The following is a 14,815-nucleotide window of genomic DNA, read 5'->3' on the forward strand; positions in this document are numbered from 1 at the left end:
AATTAGATTATTATCGTTATACCATTCATACCATTCTCTATGATATAACTATAGTAAACAATATTTAATTAATATTTGATTTTATAGTTTGAAACTAAATTTTTTAGGATAGTACCGATAAAATTTGATTATCATTTCGTTAATGCTTTCAGTTATAGTATTTACATGTTAACAACTTACCTGTCAGCCCGATTTTGATCAGCTTCGGCACATTCACTGTCACTCAAATTAGGCTGCATAAATTTAGTAAGTAAAAATTGTGATTGCCCTTCAGCACCATTAACTATTGAACCCCCTGTTGCATTGCTATTTACAGTACCAGCAGCAATCTAAAATAATAATTTAAGTATTTACACATTAACTTGTATAAGGTTTACAATATTTATAAAAATATTTACATCCTTATACTGTAACATTTGAACCTCTCTTGCATTAACCGCGTTTGCTGTCAACTGGGATTGCGGTTGCTGATTTGTTCCAGATGTACTTATGGACCATTCATTTGCACGACAAGAGCTACCACCATTGACACTGTTAGAACCTGTTGAGTTACCAGTCATAATTGCGCTACCAACATTTCCTCCACTAATAACTTCTGCCATAGTGGCATTTGAATTTGAGGCTGAAACTAAAGGATGCGCTCGTCTAGGTAAACGTTCTAATTGCTGACGTGTTGCCTATGCATAAAGAAGAACATTAGTGCCCAAAATAAAAGATAGAAATATATTTTACAATTGCCACCTGCTGACGTTCAAGTTGTATCTGCATCTGTATTTGTTGAAGTTGTGACGATTGAGGCCCACCACGTCGTACTCCTGACAATTGTGATAAAAGTTCAGCAATTGGATCTACCGATTCTCGACCAGAAGGTGATAATGCAGATAAACCACTTGACGAACTGAAGTGCATATTAGACCGACGGGCTCTCTGGCCAACTAAGGTACGTCCCGGTATGCGACGCACTCCGCCTCCGTGACGAATAGCTGATGGTTCATCGTATAACAAAAAGTTAAGGAATACATTTTACCAATGCAAAAACATTAAATACATTAAATACGTAAAAGCATTAAAAACAAAAATACTTAAATATTAAATTAAAATAAATATTTTGTTTTTTAAAAAGGATATTATAAATGAAATTAGTTCTCGTGGTCCAGTTCGATGCTCTAACGTTAAATGACCAGCAAAGTCATCTGTGACTAGATTGGGTTCACCTCCTGGCATGCCAGCACAGACTGGACACACAACTTCCAAACTTGTTTCAGTATGTTCAGCAGTAACATGTTCTAATAGTGTAGCATCGCTATAACCCATTTTTTTACAATAAGGACAAGTGTAACTTTGTGGCTGATCTGAATTAAGCATTTCACCACCAAAAAACAGATCAATATCAGTTCGCGTTAAAATACATTGCATGGGATGATCAACCAAATGATGAGTGGATGTCACACCTTCCTCATAGCAGTCCGCACATAAATCATAGTCATAGCATATCAGGCATTTATAACGACGACCATTAAAGTTGCTTTTGAGACATGAATCACAGCTGACACCTAAAATATAAAATACAAATAAATATTTATTTAAAGTATTTAATACAATTACAATAAAATGGAATTGCAAATATGCAATCAGGTTAGGAAAAAATGTTATTGAAATATTTACCTTCATGACGACTCATTATTCAGAAAACGATTTGATAACCGAAAACTGAATTGGATTTTTGAATCTTTAGTATACAGTTTGATGCCTTAATTGGAATCCAATTTGACTTAGCGATAATTATTGTTCTTTTTAGCTCTTCTAATTAGAATGTCACTTTTGATTTAAATCTTCTGGAAGAGAACTTTGATAAGAAATTTGAAAACATTTTGATTTCGATATTACAATAAGTATATGCCATATGTATGTACATATACATATACATATTTCGTATATTTTATATTTCTAAATAATAAATCAAGTTATTAATTAAGTTATTAATAACAAATCAAGTTAAATCGTATAAGTAGCAATAACACAAAACTTAACCTTACATACAAAGTATATTAAAATTTTTGTAGCCACAGGAAATATTGTTTTACATATAAATTTTTATATATTGATTTTACTTTTATTGCATTATTAAACAATCATATTACATAGTCCCATTATTTGTCATGTCAATTATATACTACCTATCATGTCTTTAATATTTTTATTGTGCACATTTACCTTGGAACTATTTATTTTGCACATTTTCCTGATATTGCGGTTATTTCATTCGTCTTACCTTTTATGCAGCTTCAATCAAAAAAAATAATTATAAAATGGTCACTTTTTTGCGTTTTAAAAATTTATCTAACAAAAATACTGGAATTAATTAAACAAAAGAAAATGTCTTTGTTTTTTGTTTTTTTTCTCGAAAACTTTGCTTCTTTCATTACATTTTACTGCAAAAATTTATTTTTAACTTTTTTTTCGCAAACTTGCTCGTATGTTCGTGTCTGATTCGTGAGTGTTGCTTCTTCTTTAGTTGACGAAAATATGTAAAATAATTAAAAAAAACGCTTATTAGACATTTCAGACACTTGTGTTGTACAATAAATTTAGAAAATATTTCTAATTTGTTTCTACAATTAATACACTTATTTCAAAAATACTAATAATTGTAAGAATAGAACACGATAAAATGACATTTCGAAATATATTGAACGACAAGGGTAGACTACGAAAAGAGATGCATATACTGGTTATAGAATGCACTTCTTTTCGTAATGCATAACGAATCTATAATAACTATTTTAAGAATTTTGGTATAAGCAAAATAATATATATTACTTTCGTATTTAAATAAAAAAATCTGACGTATACATTTATTTACACTATTGTGATTAAATTCTTTGTTTTTTCGCTTGTTAAAATGTTATAAATTTTTTATATCAGGTCAAATTGTGAAAGCATTGTACTATTTTATGCATATAAAATAATACAAATCTGCATGTTTACTTTTAGTCACACTGTATTAACTACATCACTCATGTAATAAATATTTAATCTAGCTTCACTGTTTTTATTCCGTCATCTAACGGATGCCTTGTAACAATCATATTGCTGTTTCTGTTCTTAAAATTATATCAGATGCTTCATTAAAAAACTAAGTAATTCTGGGTCTTACATTTTATATTATTCAAAAATTAATTTTACAGCGACAGAAAAACCGAACAATACAATTAGTCGAGTACTCAATTTAGAGTGATTGGAAATAAATTGCCAGCCGAATTTGCTAAAGCATATATATTCGGCTCATTCATACTTTTACTGACATTTAAGATTTCTCATTTCTACACTTAAGGCATTACCAAATTTAAATTAATTATTAAAATTAAATTAAATTTTGGAGAGATTAAAAAACGATGCACACTCGTTTGGTTCATCTGTGAAACTACCAAAGAATGTGATTTCATATAGGCACTTATTACATATCGTCTATAAAAAATCTTCGCAAAGCTTAACAAAAAAAAAAAGCAGTGAACTATATAAATATTATATTTATTAATAAAAAATTATTAAAAAGAAAATAAAATTGTACTATGGACTCAAAATAATATAGGGAATTGCATATATTGTTTCTATATATACATAAAGAACAAGATTATGTTGAAGTTAATTTGTTTAACGTTTTGGTTTATCCAAGTAACGTTTTGTTTTGTTTCTATTATTGTAAAATGGAGATTTATTTATTAAGCATTTAGGTTCTGTTGTTTAGAACAATATTCTAACTAGAAGTTATGCTTACACCTTTTTGTGTTCATAACACTAACCAGACCAATGAAGATGAAGATGAAGATTGCATGAAGATGTTTCAATTATTTACGACGAAGTAATTATTAAATACATAAATCCTGTCAAATAAGTAAAGTTTATGTATTTATCTACCTATATAATTTATTTATTAATATCAATCAGAAACAAATAATATATCCCATCAGTGCAAATGAGTGATTCTTAAAATATTTTTTGGGAGATGTGCCTGATGTCAAACTCTGTCTGAATTTGATTTATATATTGTGTATATATATGCGTAAATTAATATATTTTAAATATATTAATATTTATTGATTTTAAATTTCTGTAAATTTTATTAAGCTTTAAGCTTAAAAATACTTTATTGTCAAGTAAATAACGTCTAAAAATATAAGCATATATTCGCATTGAACTTACGTTCAGTTTTACTGGGTGTGTCGTTAACAAGTTTTATACTGAATAACTCACAAAATTTTAAAAAATGAATGTGCAAATCAACGTAGACATTCTTACTTCCCTCCTATTGGAATGCAATAGACAATAATTAATATCCAAAGCCCAATTGATGTAATAAAAACCAAACAAATCAAATCTTTCATGGAAATTTTATTAAATATTTCTTACTGCTATTACAAAAACGCATACCCGTCCAAAAATTTTAATTTTACGTTAAATATTCATAACACAGCAACAAATTTGTTTTGTATTATTTATAAATATAATAAATAATTACTTCATTTTAGTTAAGAATTAATGCTTCGGTGCGCATACAAGACAAACTTATTTCATAAGTGTTGTCTATTGCATGTAAGGAGTGGTATACATATGCTGATTAATTTAATTTATTAATTTTATGAAGGCTATTCATTTTTTGTAACATAAATTAAATGATAAAATATATGAGGAATTGAGATAATTTTTAGAAATCAATTTTTTTAATCCAAATCCTCGTTACTGCGTTCAAAATCAAAAGTACTATTTGGTTCCTGAGTTTGAGTATGACTAGTAGAGGTACCACCAGTTGCAGTATTTGTAGCATTAGTTGCGATACCACTTGCACCATTATCAATATTTCTGATACCTGTAGTATCACTCGTTGTATCTCTGCCTAAGGGACGATTGAGATTATTTGTAGCGTTCTCATTACTACCAATTACTTCATTTGGTTCTTCTGCAAGTGATTTACGGCAAATTGGACAAGTACCATGTAAATCTAACCATGGCACAATACAATTTTCATGATACAAATGTGAGCATTGCAATTTGCGTACAGTTTCGCCAAGACGAAAGTCTTCCCAACAAACTGAACATTGTACTTTTTTATCAACTTCATCAGATGTAACTTCATGCTTGGGGATTTCGTTAATTTTTTCTTTTGGTAGAGGTGGTGGACCTGAAGTTTCCATTTGATTGAGTAATTGTGTTACAATCGTATCAATGCCTTCGCGTCCCCAAGCATAATCACCTGGGTTTCCCATAAAAAACATTGGTGAGTTACCGAAAGCTATGTCATCACCAGATATAGTATGCAAAAAGTCGAGTAACACATTATCTAAACGGTCCAAGTTTTGAGCTCGTACTCTGCCACCACCGGTATTTCCACGATTAGCATTGCTATTACTACCGCCGCCTATTGTTATAACATTACCACGTCGATTTCCAGGGTCTATTGATATTTCAACATTAGGGCCGTTACGAGACATTAAAAATGTAGCAATTTCTCCCCGTAAAGCATCTAAACCCGAAAGTTGAGGATTACTAGTCGAAGCATTATTACCGCTGTCTGCGCTAGTGTTGCTGCCACTTGGTTGTGGTGTTGGTGGTAACTCTTCAACGAAACCACCATCGCACAAAGGACATACAAATTCTGTATTGGATACGATATTTATTTCCATATTACATATATGACAATAAAAACGTGGAGCCTGCGTAGGGCGTTCCTCAGCAACCGCCTCAGCCATAGTTGATGAATCGCTTTGTTGAGGCGAATTGTTTTCGTTCGTGTTAGACGACGTTTTGCGTTTTTTCAATTAAAAATTAAAAGAAAAAAATTTTTTAATCAATGTTTGCGGTAAATAATTCCCGGCGTGTATGTTATAATTAAAATGATCAATATTTTTCAATATTTTCATGTGAATATGTCAATATCTAAAAAATATTCATTATCTTATTGATTTTGAAAATATTTAAGTTGTAATTTATGCAAACACTTACAATTAATAATGCTGCTGCTAATTACAACAAAACTTTTGCAAATTCTTTTGATTTCGTATTACTTCAATGCCCGAAGATTGGGTATATTTCAATCATAGCAAACGTCAAATATAATAAACTTTGGCTTGTACTGTATCAGTATTGTACTGTATCACGAAATTAGTGTACTGCCAACTTATTTCAAAAGGGAATTTGAATTATACTAGAATTTACATATTGTAGCCATTTCAATTCTCATATATTTTATAATTCAGTTCAATTTTTTTAACTATTTTGTCATGTTAAAAAAATTGTTTTAATTCAAAAAATAATAAAAAGCAAAAAATGGAAATACAATACAATGCGTATGCAATAATAGATAATAAGCAGAAATATATGTTCAGTTATATTATTTCACTCTTCATTTTAGACTCCACATTTATATATATAAAATTATATGCATGCTATTGTTGATAATTGTTTTAAATACTTACCAATACGTTTTATAACAAAAGTAACATTTAATTCAAAACTTGCTGAGTAACTTAAAATACCTGCAAAAGTATTTTTATGTTAAGTGACGGTTTGGTTTTCTAAATATACGATTTTTGCGATCAGTTAATCACTATATAGTTTTTGTCGATCATATTAGAGTATACATTATATATTTAGGATTTTCCTTTAGTAAAGTTAAATTCACTCCTGATTTAATTTTAATCTGTCAGATTTCAAAGTCTAGAATAATATTTTCTGATTAATTTTTAACAAGGTTAGGTGAGATTGAAAAGACGTATGCTGATAGTTATCTGCACATCCATAAATTATTACATAAATTACCCATTGTGAAGCCCTCAATAATTTTGCCGAGAAATGCGAGTTGCTAACTTTTGTTATCTTTGTGTATTACCCTTGCCAAACCATTTGATTTTCCAGATGAAGTCAAAGAGATCTAATAAGTTTACTTTCATTACTTCTGTCAGACAAGTGAAAAAGCGATCCCCAATACATTGAATTCATCTTGTATGCAGTCCTGGACAGAGACACAAGAAGTGGTTGATAGATTCTACCTCCTTCTCATCTTGATAACTCCTGCATAATCCACATAATCCTGCATAATCCGGTCAGTCCATAAATTATGAGTCACCGTATTGGTGAATTCCTCTATGATCCTAAACAGTTCGCAATTCAGTGTTTGTACAGAGTAGTCGGCCTCCCTTATATGCAATTCAAAGCGATACCACCACTACTCCACTGCATGTGTTATGTGTATCAAAACTTAGAAGATTCAAAATCATTGGACGCCTCTTTTTGCTAACCTTAGAGAATTGTAATCCTTTAATATAGGGGACATAGCCAAGTTTATAGAGATACGAACTTGATTCCCTTTGACTTGTATGATGGTAGTTGCGCATTTTTGAAAGGATGCTGTTCACTTTCTAGATACGTTGAATTCATAAAACTTTTATATTGAACTTTTTAGATAGAATTTTATTAGTTGTCTGTCCTTGTGTAAAAAATATAATCATACCTAAAGGTTTTTAGGAGCATCACGAACCAAAGCAAACATAAAACCAATGTGTCATATTATTTTGAATACATTTTTCAACCAAATTGATCATGTGATTATTGACTATATTAAAATATCGTTCATCCTTGATATTCGTAGCTGTAGAAGTGCGAATGTTGATAGCGATCACTTTCTAGTAAAAGTTAGAATAAGGCAAAGTCTAAAGGACGTACGTAATAATCACGGATCTACAAGAAAAAAGTGGGACGTTGACAAGTCACATCACAGTAAAGCGGCCCAGCAATATAAACAGAAAGTAAACGAATCTCTTGAATGTATCTCGAACCATCCCAATATTAACGAACACTGGAAAACATTTGCAAATTCAATCAGTAATGCAGCAGAAGAACCCATTGGTGTAAAGAGAAATCGCAGATTCAATAATTGGTTCGATATGTCATGTGCTAAGACAAAGATAGAGAACTGTTAGCGGAAAAAAAGGACGTTATCAAAAGATGGTAAGAATATTTTCTAAGTCTTTAACGTCAGTATAAAAAGTGATTATCTATCATTCATAGGTTTAGCTAGAGGAATTTACAGAAGCCGTAGAGAAAATAAAACAGGAAAACACCTGGAGAAGATAGTATATCAGCAAAGCTCATAAAAAGTTGCACAAAAAGCGTCAAAATAGAGGCATTTACTTTACTCAAGCGTGTTTGGGCCGAAGAAAGCCTGCCGGGAGCGTGGCTCACTGGTGTAGTAGTCCCACTACTCAAGAAAGACGACAAACTAGATCGATATGATTGGAAAAGTGATGGTGCAAGGCAGTCTAACAAATGCTTTTAAAATTAAAAATGTAGTGAAACAAGGTGATTCGCTGTCAATCACCATTTTCATCCAAGTGCTTTAAGATGCTATTAAGTACCTTGTGACAAGAAACCTATTCAACAAAACATCACTGACTATTGCCTACACAGATGATATAGCGATCTTAAACAGGTCACTAATTATAGTAGTGACTTATAACACGAGCTAAGTTAGTAGAACTAAATATAACAACAACAAAACTAAATACATGAGGGTTGGAAGAAACACGCATAGCCGAATCTTAAAGCTTATTCATTTGATGAATTCAGTTTTGAAGAAGTTGAAAGCACCAAATACATCGGTCTTCTCATTAATAGCAACAATAACATCAGCGTTTGTATCCGAGACAGAATTGTGTCAGAAGACAAAAGTTATTACGGACACGCGAAAATCTTTAAATCTAAAAGAAACGCCAAACTACACGCTTATAAGGCAATCGTCCATCCGGTATTATTTAATTATTTCACGGGGCCAAAAATAGGACTTTAACGATGGCAAATGAAAATCAAATTACAGCTTTCGAAAGAAAAGTGATGTAAAAGATTTATGGTCCCATCCGCCTGAACCACGAAGAAATTCGTCAGTACACGATCGCAGATCAACTGCAAATTTGTAACACTGACGATCCCGTAAACTTCGTAAAGTCACAGCGCTTCAGATGGATCAGACGCGTCATGAGAATGCCGGATGATAGACCACAAAAGCCAATATTTCATTTCACGCCGTACAACGACTGTAGCAGAGGTAGAGCACGTATAAGATAACTCGATAAAGTAAATTATTTTGGGTATCCAAAATTAGAGGTTTAAAACAATATGCAAAACATAATAAAGAAAGCTGGTTGATAATTTGCAAGGCATTTGCTTACGCTGGAATTGATTTCTTGCAATTACCCAAAATAGGTATTCAACCTGGTCATATTGATTAATTGTAATTAATGTAATTATAAAATTGTTGTATTGCTTACATTGCAAGAATGCAATAATGAAAATTCTTCCGAAAATATAAAATATAATTAAAATAAGCAGACATAATCGCTTTTATTAATATTTTTAAGATTTGTAATAAATTAATAAAAGAGCTAAAAAGATTTATATGAGCTTAGGTAGCGCATGCTTAAAAATAATGAAAATAATGCTTACGACCCTGTTATTATTTTTGGTTAATAGTTTTCAAATTTATTTATTTCTTTATTAAACATATAAAATCTTTACAATTGTAAAACATAATTTACCTAATTTTTTTTTAATTTACCCTACTCGAAATTCTGGTATATTTGCTGCCATACCGACATAATTTACTATTTCCCTCAATTTACCACCAATTTACTTGAACTCGCACACGGCCTACGATAAAATCATAAACAAAAATGACAAATGTCAAAAACATCTTTTGATATTATTAAGGTGTGTTTAACACTTGCGCTGAGTATGTTCAATATTTAATTCTTACAAAATTTAAGGACGTGTGCGAGTTAGGCTAAGTTGATGCTAAACCAAATGGGAAGTTTTTTGGGATTTTTTGCACTGCACACATTTAGCCATTTATCAACACGCATCGACTCATCACTACATTATAGGCACAACTTAAAATTTCCCTCATTTAGAATGCAATTAGGACGTGTGCGAGTTAGGCTAAGTTGCGTTCTAAATGAGGGAAATTCTAAGTTGTGCCGATAATGTAGTGATGTGTCGATGCGTGTTGATAAATGGCTAAATGTGTGCAGTGAAAAACATACCAAAAAATCTCCCATTTGGTTTAGCATCAACTTAGTCTAACTCCCACACGTCCTAAATAGGAGCCTGTGTTTTATTGGCAATATATCTATTGTAAATTATAAGCGTTTTTATAATTGGGTTTTATGATCTTTATTTCAATTTCTTTAACACAATGTAAATTATAAACGTTTTTATAATTGGGTTTTGATTTCATTTAATTTATACAATTGAATTTATACAAGTTCGGTTATTGATTGTTTAATCACTTTTTTATGTGTACCCGTGTGTTGACACGTTCGCGATCGAAAAACAAGAGACAGAATCAAACCAACGGAGTTTACTTGCAGCCCAAAAAATATAACAAAAAAATTGCTCATCTCGAGCGCAAAAACAAAAGGCAATAAAAACAAGACTTAGAACCGTTGGTTTGATTACATCTTATACAGGGTTAGTTAGATAAATTAATTAACCATATATATTAAACATATAAAATATTATATATGAATTATATAATATATTAATTATAATAATTTAATTATACAATATATGATTTAAAATAGATTAAAATATAATAAAATATAATATATAAATCATATAACACATCAATTATAATAATTCTACAGAATCCTACAATATTAACAATTTGACTTTAACCGCTCTAACATCCCGCCCCCCTTGAAAGGATTTTCAATTGGTAATAGTGCGAGTTTGTGGATTGGACGCCGTATTACTCCTTTTGGGGTTTGCACATCAACAACACGAACCAAATTATCTGGATCCCTGATGCAATGCACGATTCGGCCCATCAACCAGCGTTGTGGAGGCATATTGTCTTCATGGATTAAAACCAGAGCCCCCTCGGTGATGTTAGATTGTTCTTCTGTCCATTTGGTGCGTATCTGCAGCTCATTCAGATAGTCTCTAGACCATCTGCGCCAGAAGTGATGTTTGACTGCGGTTATACGAGACCATTTATCAATTAATGAAGCAGATTCATACTGAGGACTTGGTTCAGATAAAGTTTTGAGCGGCCCACCGATAAGAAAATGTGCTGGCGTTAGCGCTTCATAATCGCTCGGGTCACAAGAATGAGGTGTGATTGGTCGCGAATTTAAGATAGCTTCGATTTCAATCAGTGCTGTTCCAAGCTCCTCAAAGGTGAATCGAGTATTTGATAGTGTTCGATACAGATGGCCTTTCGCGCTTTTTACAGCCGCTTCCCATAGACCTCCAAAGTGAGGTGCTCGGGGCGGTATAAAATTGAAATTTATGAATTGGTTGCTGCAAAAGGTCTGCAGCATCACTTGATTAGACTTCTCGAAAAACATTCTTTTTAACTCTGCTAGTTTGTTGTTAGCCCCAACGAAGTTCGTGGCGTTGTCGCAATAGATGTCTGATGATAACCCTCGTCTACCGATTAACCTTTTCAGTGCTGCAATAAATGCCTCCGTAGATAAGTCTGACACGGCTTCTAGATGAGCTGCCTTTGTAGACAAACAAACGAACACGGCTATATAGGTCTTATATGGAACCCGTCCCCGAATTCGGAGATACGTTAATATCGGACCGCAAAAATCTACCGCAGTACGCGCGAAAGGACGACTTGGAGTGAGGCGTTCGATTGGGAGATTACCCATCATTTGATTAAGTAGTTTGGGTTTATAACGCACGCAGTGAATACACGAGTGCACGACTCGGCGTGCAATTTCTCGAATATTAATTATCCAGAAGTTTAGTCGAGTAAGGGCAATTAGTGCTTTTGCGCCTGCATGATAGTTGCACAAGTGTATATGCCGAACATAAAGTTCCACAAAATAACAGCCCTTCGGCAACAAAATAGGGTGACGTTGGCCTACTGAGATGTCACTCAGCTCGAGGCGACCTCCCACCTTTAGTAATTGATAACCGAATACATTGTCCAGGAAGGGATTTAGATGCTTTAATGTACCTTTGGCTGGGTTCCCTCGTTGTAGGCGTTGTATATCAATTTCGAAGAATTGCTGTTGGATGACCCAAATAATACAGTGCAATGCCTTTTGTAGCTGAATAGGTTGGAGGGTACATTCTCCGTTCTTCAATTTATTCTTGGTTACATGATAAAAACGCTGTACCTGCGCTATTACTCGTAGCATCTTAGTGTATGAACTATATCTTGACAATACCTGTAATACGTAGTTGTCTTCATTTGTGTTAACGAATACAACCTTTCGCGTCTCTTTATTGACTTCTTCCATATCCAGGTTGTGACATTTCAAATGCGGCCAGTATTTATCAGCGAGTAACAAAAATTCCGGCCCCGTAAACCAACAAGACTCTGATAATTGGCGGATGTTACAGCCGCGCGACACAACATCTGCCGGGTTGGATTGGGTAGGAACGTGTCTCCATTGCCCATTTGCGGTAATATCTTGAATTTCCGCTACTCGATTGCCAACGAATGCAGACAGGGTTGATGAGTGCTGCTTCAACCAATGTAATACAATCTGTGAATCAGTCCAAAAAAACGTTTCACCCTTAAATTGCGCAAATATTGGTTGGACCTTCTGATACAGTTTGGCAAGAAGTAAGGCACCACAGAGTTCTAGTTTAGGTAGCGACTTCCGCTTTATAGGTGCCACACGGGATTTTGCAGTGAATAGCCTGACCGTCACCTTACCTGATGTGATTTGTGATCGGAGAAATATACAGCAACCATATGCGCGTATTGAAGCGTCACAGAAACCGTGTACATCAACCTGTTGATAGTTTATGGATAGGCAGTACCTCGGCACCTTAACCGATGAAAGCGTTGTAAGATCTTGAATAAATGTTTTCCAAGCTGAGTGAAGATTTTGAGGGACTGACTCGTCCCAATCCACACGCAAAAGCCACAATTCTTGCATCATAATTTTGGCTACGAGTATGATCGGTGCTAGTAATCCAAGCGGGTCGAATAATGAAGACGCAAGGGATAAGATGGTGCGTTTTGTTACAATATGACCTGGTTGTGCATTAAACGAAAATAGGAAAACATCTTGCATTTGGTGCCACTTGATGCCTAGAGCGCTGGTGACTGTATCTGTATCAAGATTCAAACTCTTTGTTGTAGTATCGCTGATGAAGTCATGATGGTTTGAATGCCATTTGTCAAGATCGAAGCAACCCTTCTGTAGAATGGCCGTTAACTGATGTCTGATATTGGTGAGTTGATCAATGGAATCTGCTCCACCTAAGAAGTCGTCGACAAAGAACGATGAGTTAATGAGTGCAGCGCCTATTGGGTATTGTGTTTCAAATTTGTCCGCCAAATACTGCAAACTCCTGGTTGCTAGGAAAGGTGCTGATGCAGTACCATAAGTGACTGTATTCAACTCGTAAGTACTAACAGGATCGGACTCCGTATCTCGCCAAAAAATATATTGGAATTTTCGATCTGGTTCATCTATCAGTATCTGTCGGTACATCTTAACAATGTCAGCCGTCAAGGCATATCGGTGCAAACGAAATTGAAGTAGCAACAAATATAACTCCGACTGAATTGTCGGGCCGACCAGTAGAATATCATTTAATGAACGTTGCGAAGTTGTTGGACATGACGCATCAAAAACCACCCTCAGCTTGGTCGAAGTGCTCGACGGTTTTAAAACACAATGATGAGGGATATAATAATGAGGTTCGTTGGTTTTCGGAGTCTCAACACGCGTCATGTGTCCGAGCTCTCGATATTGTTTCATGAATTCTTGATAGTCTTGCTTCAGTGCACGATTAGATGACAATCGCCGTTCTACAGAATAAAAACGGCGCAAGGCGATATTGTGTGTCAAACCAAGACAATCTAGTGAATCTTTGAATGGTAACCGAACGACAATTCTTCCCATCGCATTTTGGTGAACCGTTTCACGATATAATGACTCACACGCAACATGTGCTGGTGACCATGATTTTGAAGCCGATTGCACTTCCTCTATCTTCCACATCATTTCTAATTGATCGGAGACTGTATCTTCAACTGATAATAGGCATTTTGCTGCTGGTGATGCAAATGGCTGACCCTTGTACTTGCCAGATACAATCCATCCTAATAGTGTTTTTTGAAGTACTGGAAGATTTTCACCTAGTTTGATTTGACCGACAGACAAAATATCAAAGAAACTTTCAGCTCCAAGCAAAAGATCAACGCGCTTGGATTTAAAGAATTGCTCATCGGCGAGAGGTGTATTTGGTGGAACCTTCCACGACGATATATCGATTTCAGAACTTGGTTGATATGCGATGTGATTCGTAACACCAAAGTTTAAAGCAAGTTCAAAATTTGAATGACGAGATTTGATTGATGTGAGCGTCTGATACTTAATGTTGGTCAACGAACTACCAATACTGGAAACATGCAACCGATGTTTATGTTTTGCTAAACTAAGCTTCTTTGAAAACTCCTCCGTTATGAAGTTGACCTGAGAGCATGAATCAAGTAAGGCTCTACCCACTTGATAACTTCCCGATGAATCCTTCACTAAAACCAATGCAGTGGCTAGAATTATTTGCTCGGCCGATGACATATTAAGATGGGAATGGCTGGCAACGTTGTCGTTGGGCATAGCAGCGTGTTCTGTGCGTCGTGATGATCCCGCGCTCTTAATATTCGTTGGCAATTGCGAATGATGCAAGAGAGTGTGATGTGGCTTTGCGCAAACCTTACATTTAAACGTTGATGTACAATTAACCACATGATGGCGTGGCGATAAGCAGTTTATGCAGAGTTTTAGGC

At 34.1% G+C, this 14,815-nt stretch overlaps 3 protein-coding genes across 4 annotated transcripts in view; all 3 read right to left on the reverse strand.

The window, feature by feature from the left end:
- Positions 1 to 2,283, reverse strand: part of LOC119675465 (E3 ubiquitin-protein ligase Kcmf1-like) — a 22,093-nt gene extending 19,810 nt beyond the window's left edge. The window contains exons 1-6 of the mRNA XM_038086672.1: positions 2,215 to 2,283; positions 1,666 to 1,835; positions 1,129 to 1,553; positions 733 to 996; positions 399 to 677; positions 181 to 329 (exon numbers count right to left, since the gene is read on the reverse strand). Of these exons, the coding sequence (XP_037942600.1) occupies positions 181 to 329; positions 399 to 677; positions 733 to 996; positions 1,129 to 1,553; positions 1,666 to 1,681 (1,133 nt within the window). The 5' untranslated portion in view covers positions 1,682 to 1,835; positions 2,215 to 2,283. The remainder of the gene's footprint in view (positions 1 to 180; positions 330 to 398; positions 678 to 732; positions 997 to 1,128; positions 1,554 to 1,665; positions 1,836 to 2,214) is intronic.
- A 2,104-nt stretch (positions 2,284 to 4,387) lies between these two features.
- On the reverse strand, positions 4,388 to 6,263 carry LOC119682276 (E3 ubiquitin-protein ligase Iruka-like). Of its 2 annotated transcripts, none has more exons than XM_038095676.1 (2): positions 6,001 to 6,263; positions 4,388 to 5,760 (listed from the first exon to the last, which is right to left on the reverse strand). In XM_038095676.1, exon 2 carries the CDS (start codon positions 5,745 to 5,747, stop codon positions 4,722 to 4,724), a length of 1,026 nt encoding a protein of 341 aa, XP_037951604.1. In that variant the 5' UTR covers positions 5,748 to 5,760; positions 6,001 to 6,263; the 3' UTR covers positions 4,388 to 4,721. The 2 variants fall into 2 exon arrangements, with proteins under 2 accessions (XP_037951604.1, XP_037951602.1); XM_038095674.1 differs by having other exon boundaries at positions 4,388 to 5,934.
- Positions 6,264 to 10,143: 3,880 nt separating this feature from the next.
- Positions 10,144 to 14,606, reverse strand: LOC119675466. The gene is made up of 3 exons (XM_038086673.1): positions 14,204 to 14,606; positions 10,735 to 14,128; positions 10,144 to 10,177 (listed from the first exon to the last, which is right to left on the reverse strand). The coding sequence occupies exons 1-3, from the start codon at positions 14,604 to 14,606 to the stop codon at positions 10,144 to 10,146; spliced, it is 3,831 nt and encodes a 1,276-aa protein (XP_037942601.1).
- Positions 14,607 to 14,815: the final 209 nt, after the last annotated feature.

This window comes from Teleopsis dalmanni, chromosome 2 (genome assembly GCF_002237135.1).
Source record: "Teleopsis dalmanni isolate 2A chromosome 2, ASM223713v2, whole genome shotgun sequence".
NCBI lineage: Eukaryota > Metazoa > Arthropoda > Insecta > Diptera > Diopsidae > Teleopsis > Teleopsis dalmanni.

Excerpts from the sequence above, each read along its gene's own strand:
- LOC119675466 (XM_038086673.1), bottom strand. The coding sequence starts at position 14,606 with ATGTCATCGGCCGAGCAAATAATTCTAGCCACTGCATTGGTTTTAGTG. Across the intron at positions 14,129-14,203 it reads TCTTTTGCTTGGAGCTGAAA|GATGGATTGTATCTGGCAAG; the intron begins GTTTCTTTGATA and ends AAACACTATTAG. Across the intron at positions 10,178-10,734 it reads CCTTTCAAGGGGGGCGGGAT|ATATATTGCCAATAAAACAC; the intron begins GTTAGAGCGGTT and ends AATTTACAATAG.
- LOC119682276 (XM_038095676.1), bottom strand. The coding sequence starts at position 5,747 with ATGGCTGAGGCGGTTGCTGAGGAACGCCCTACGCAGGCTCCACGTTTT.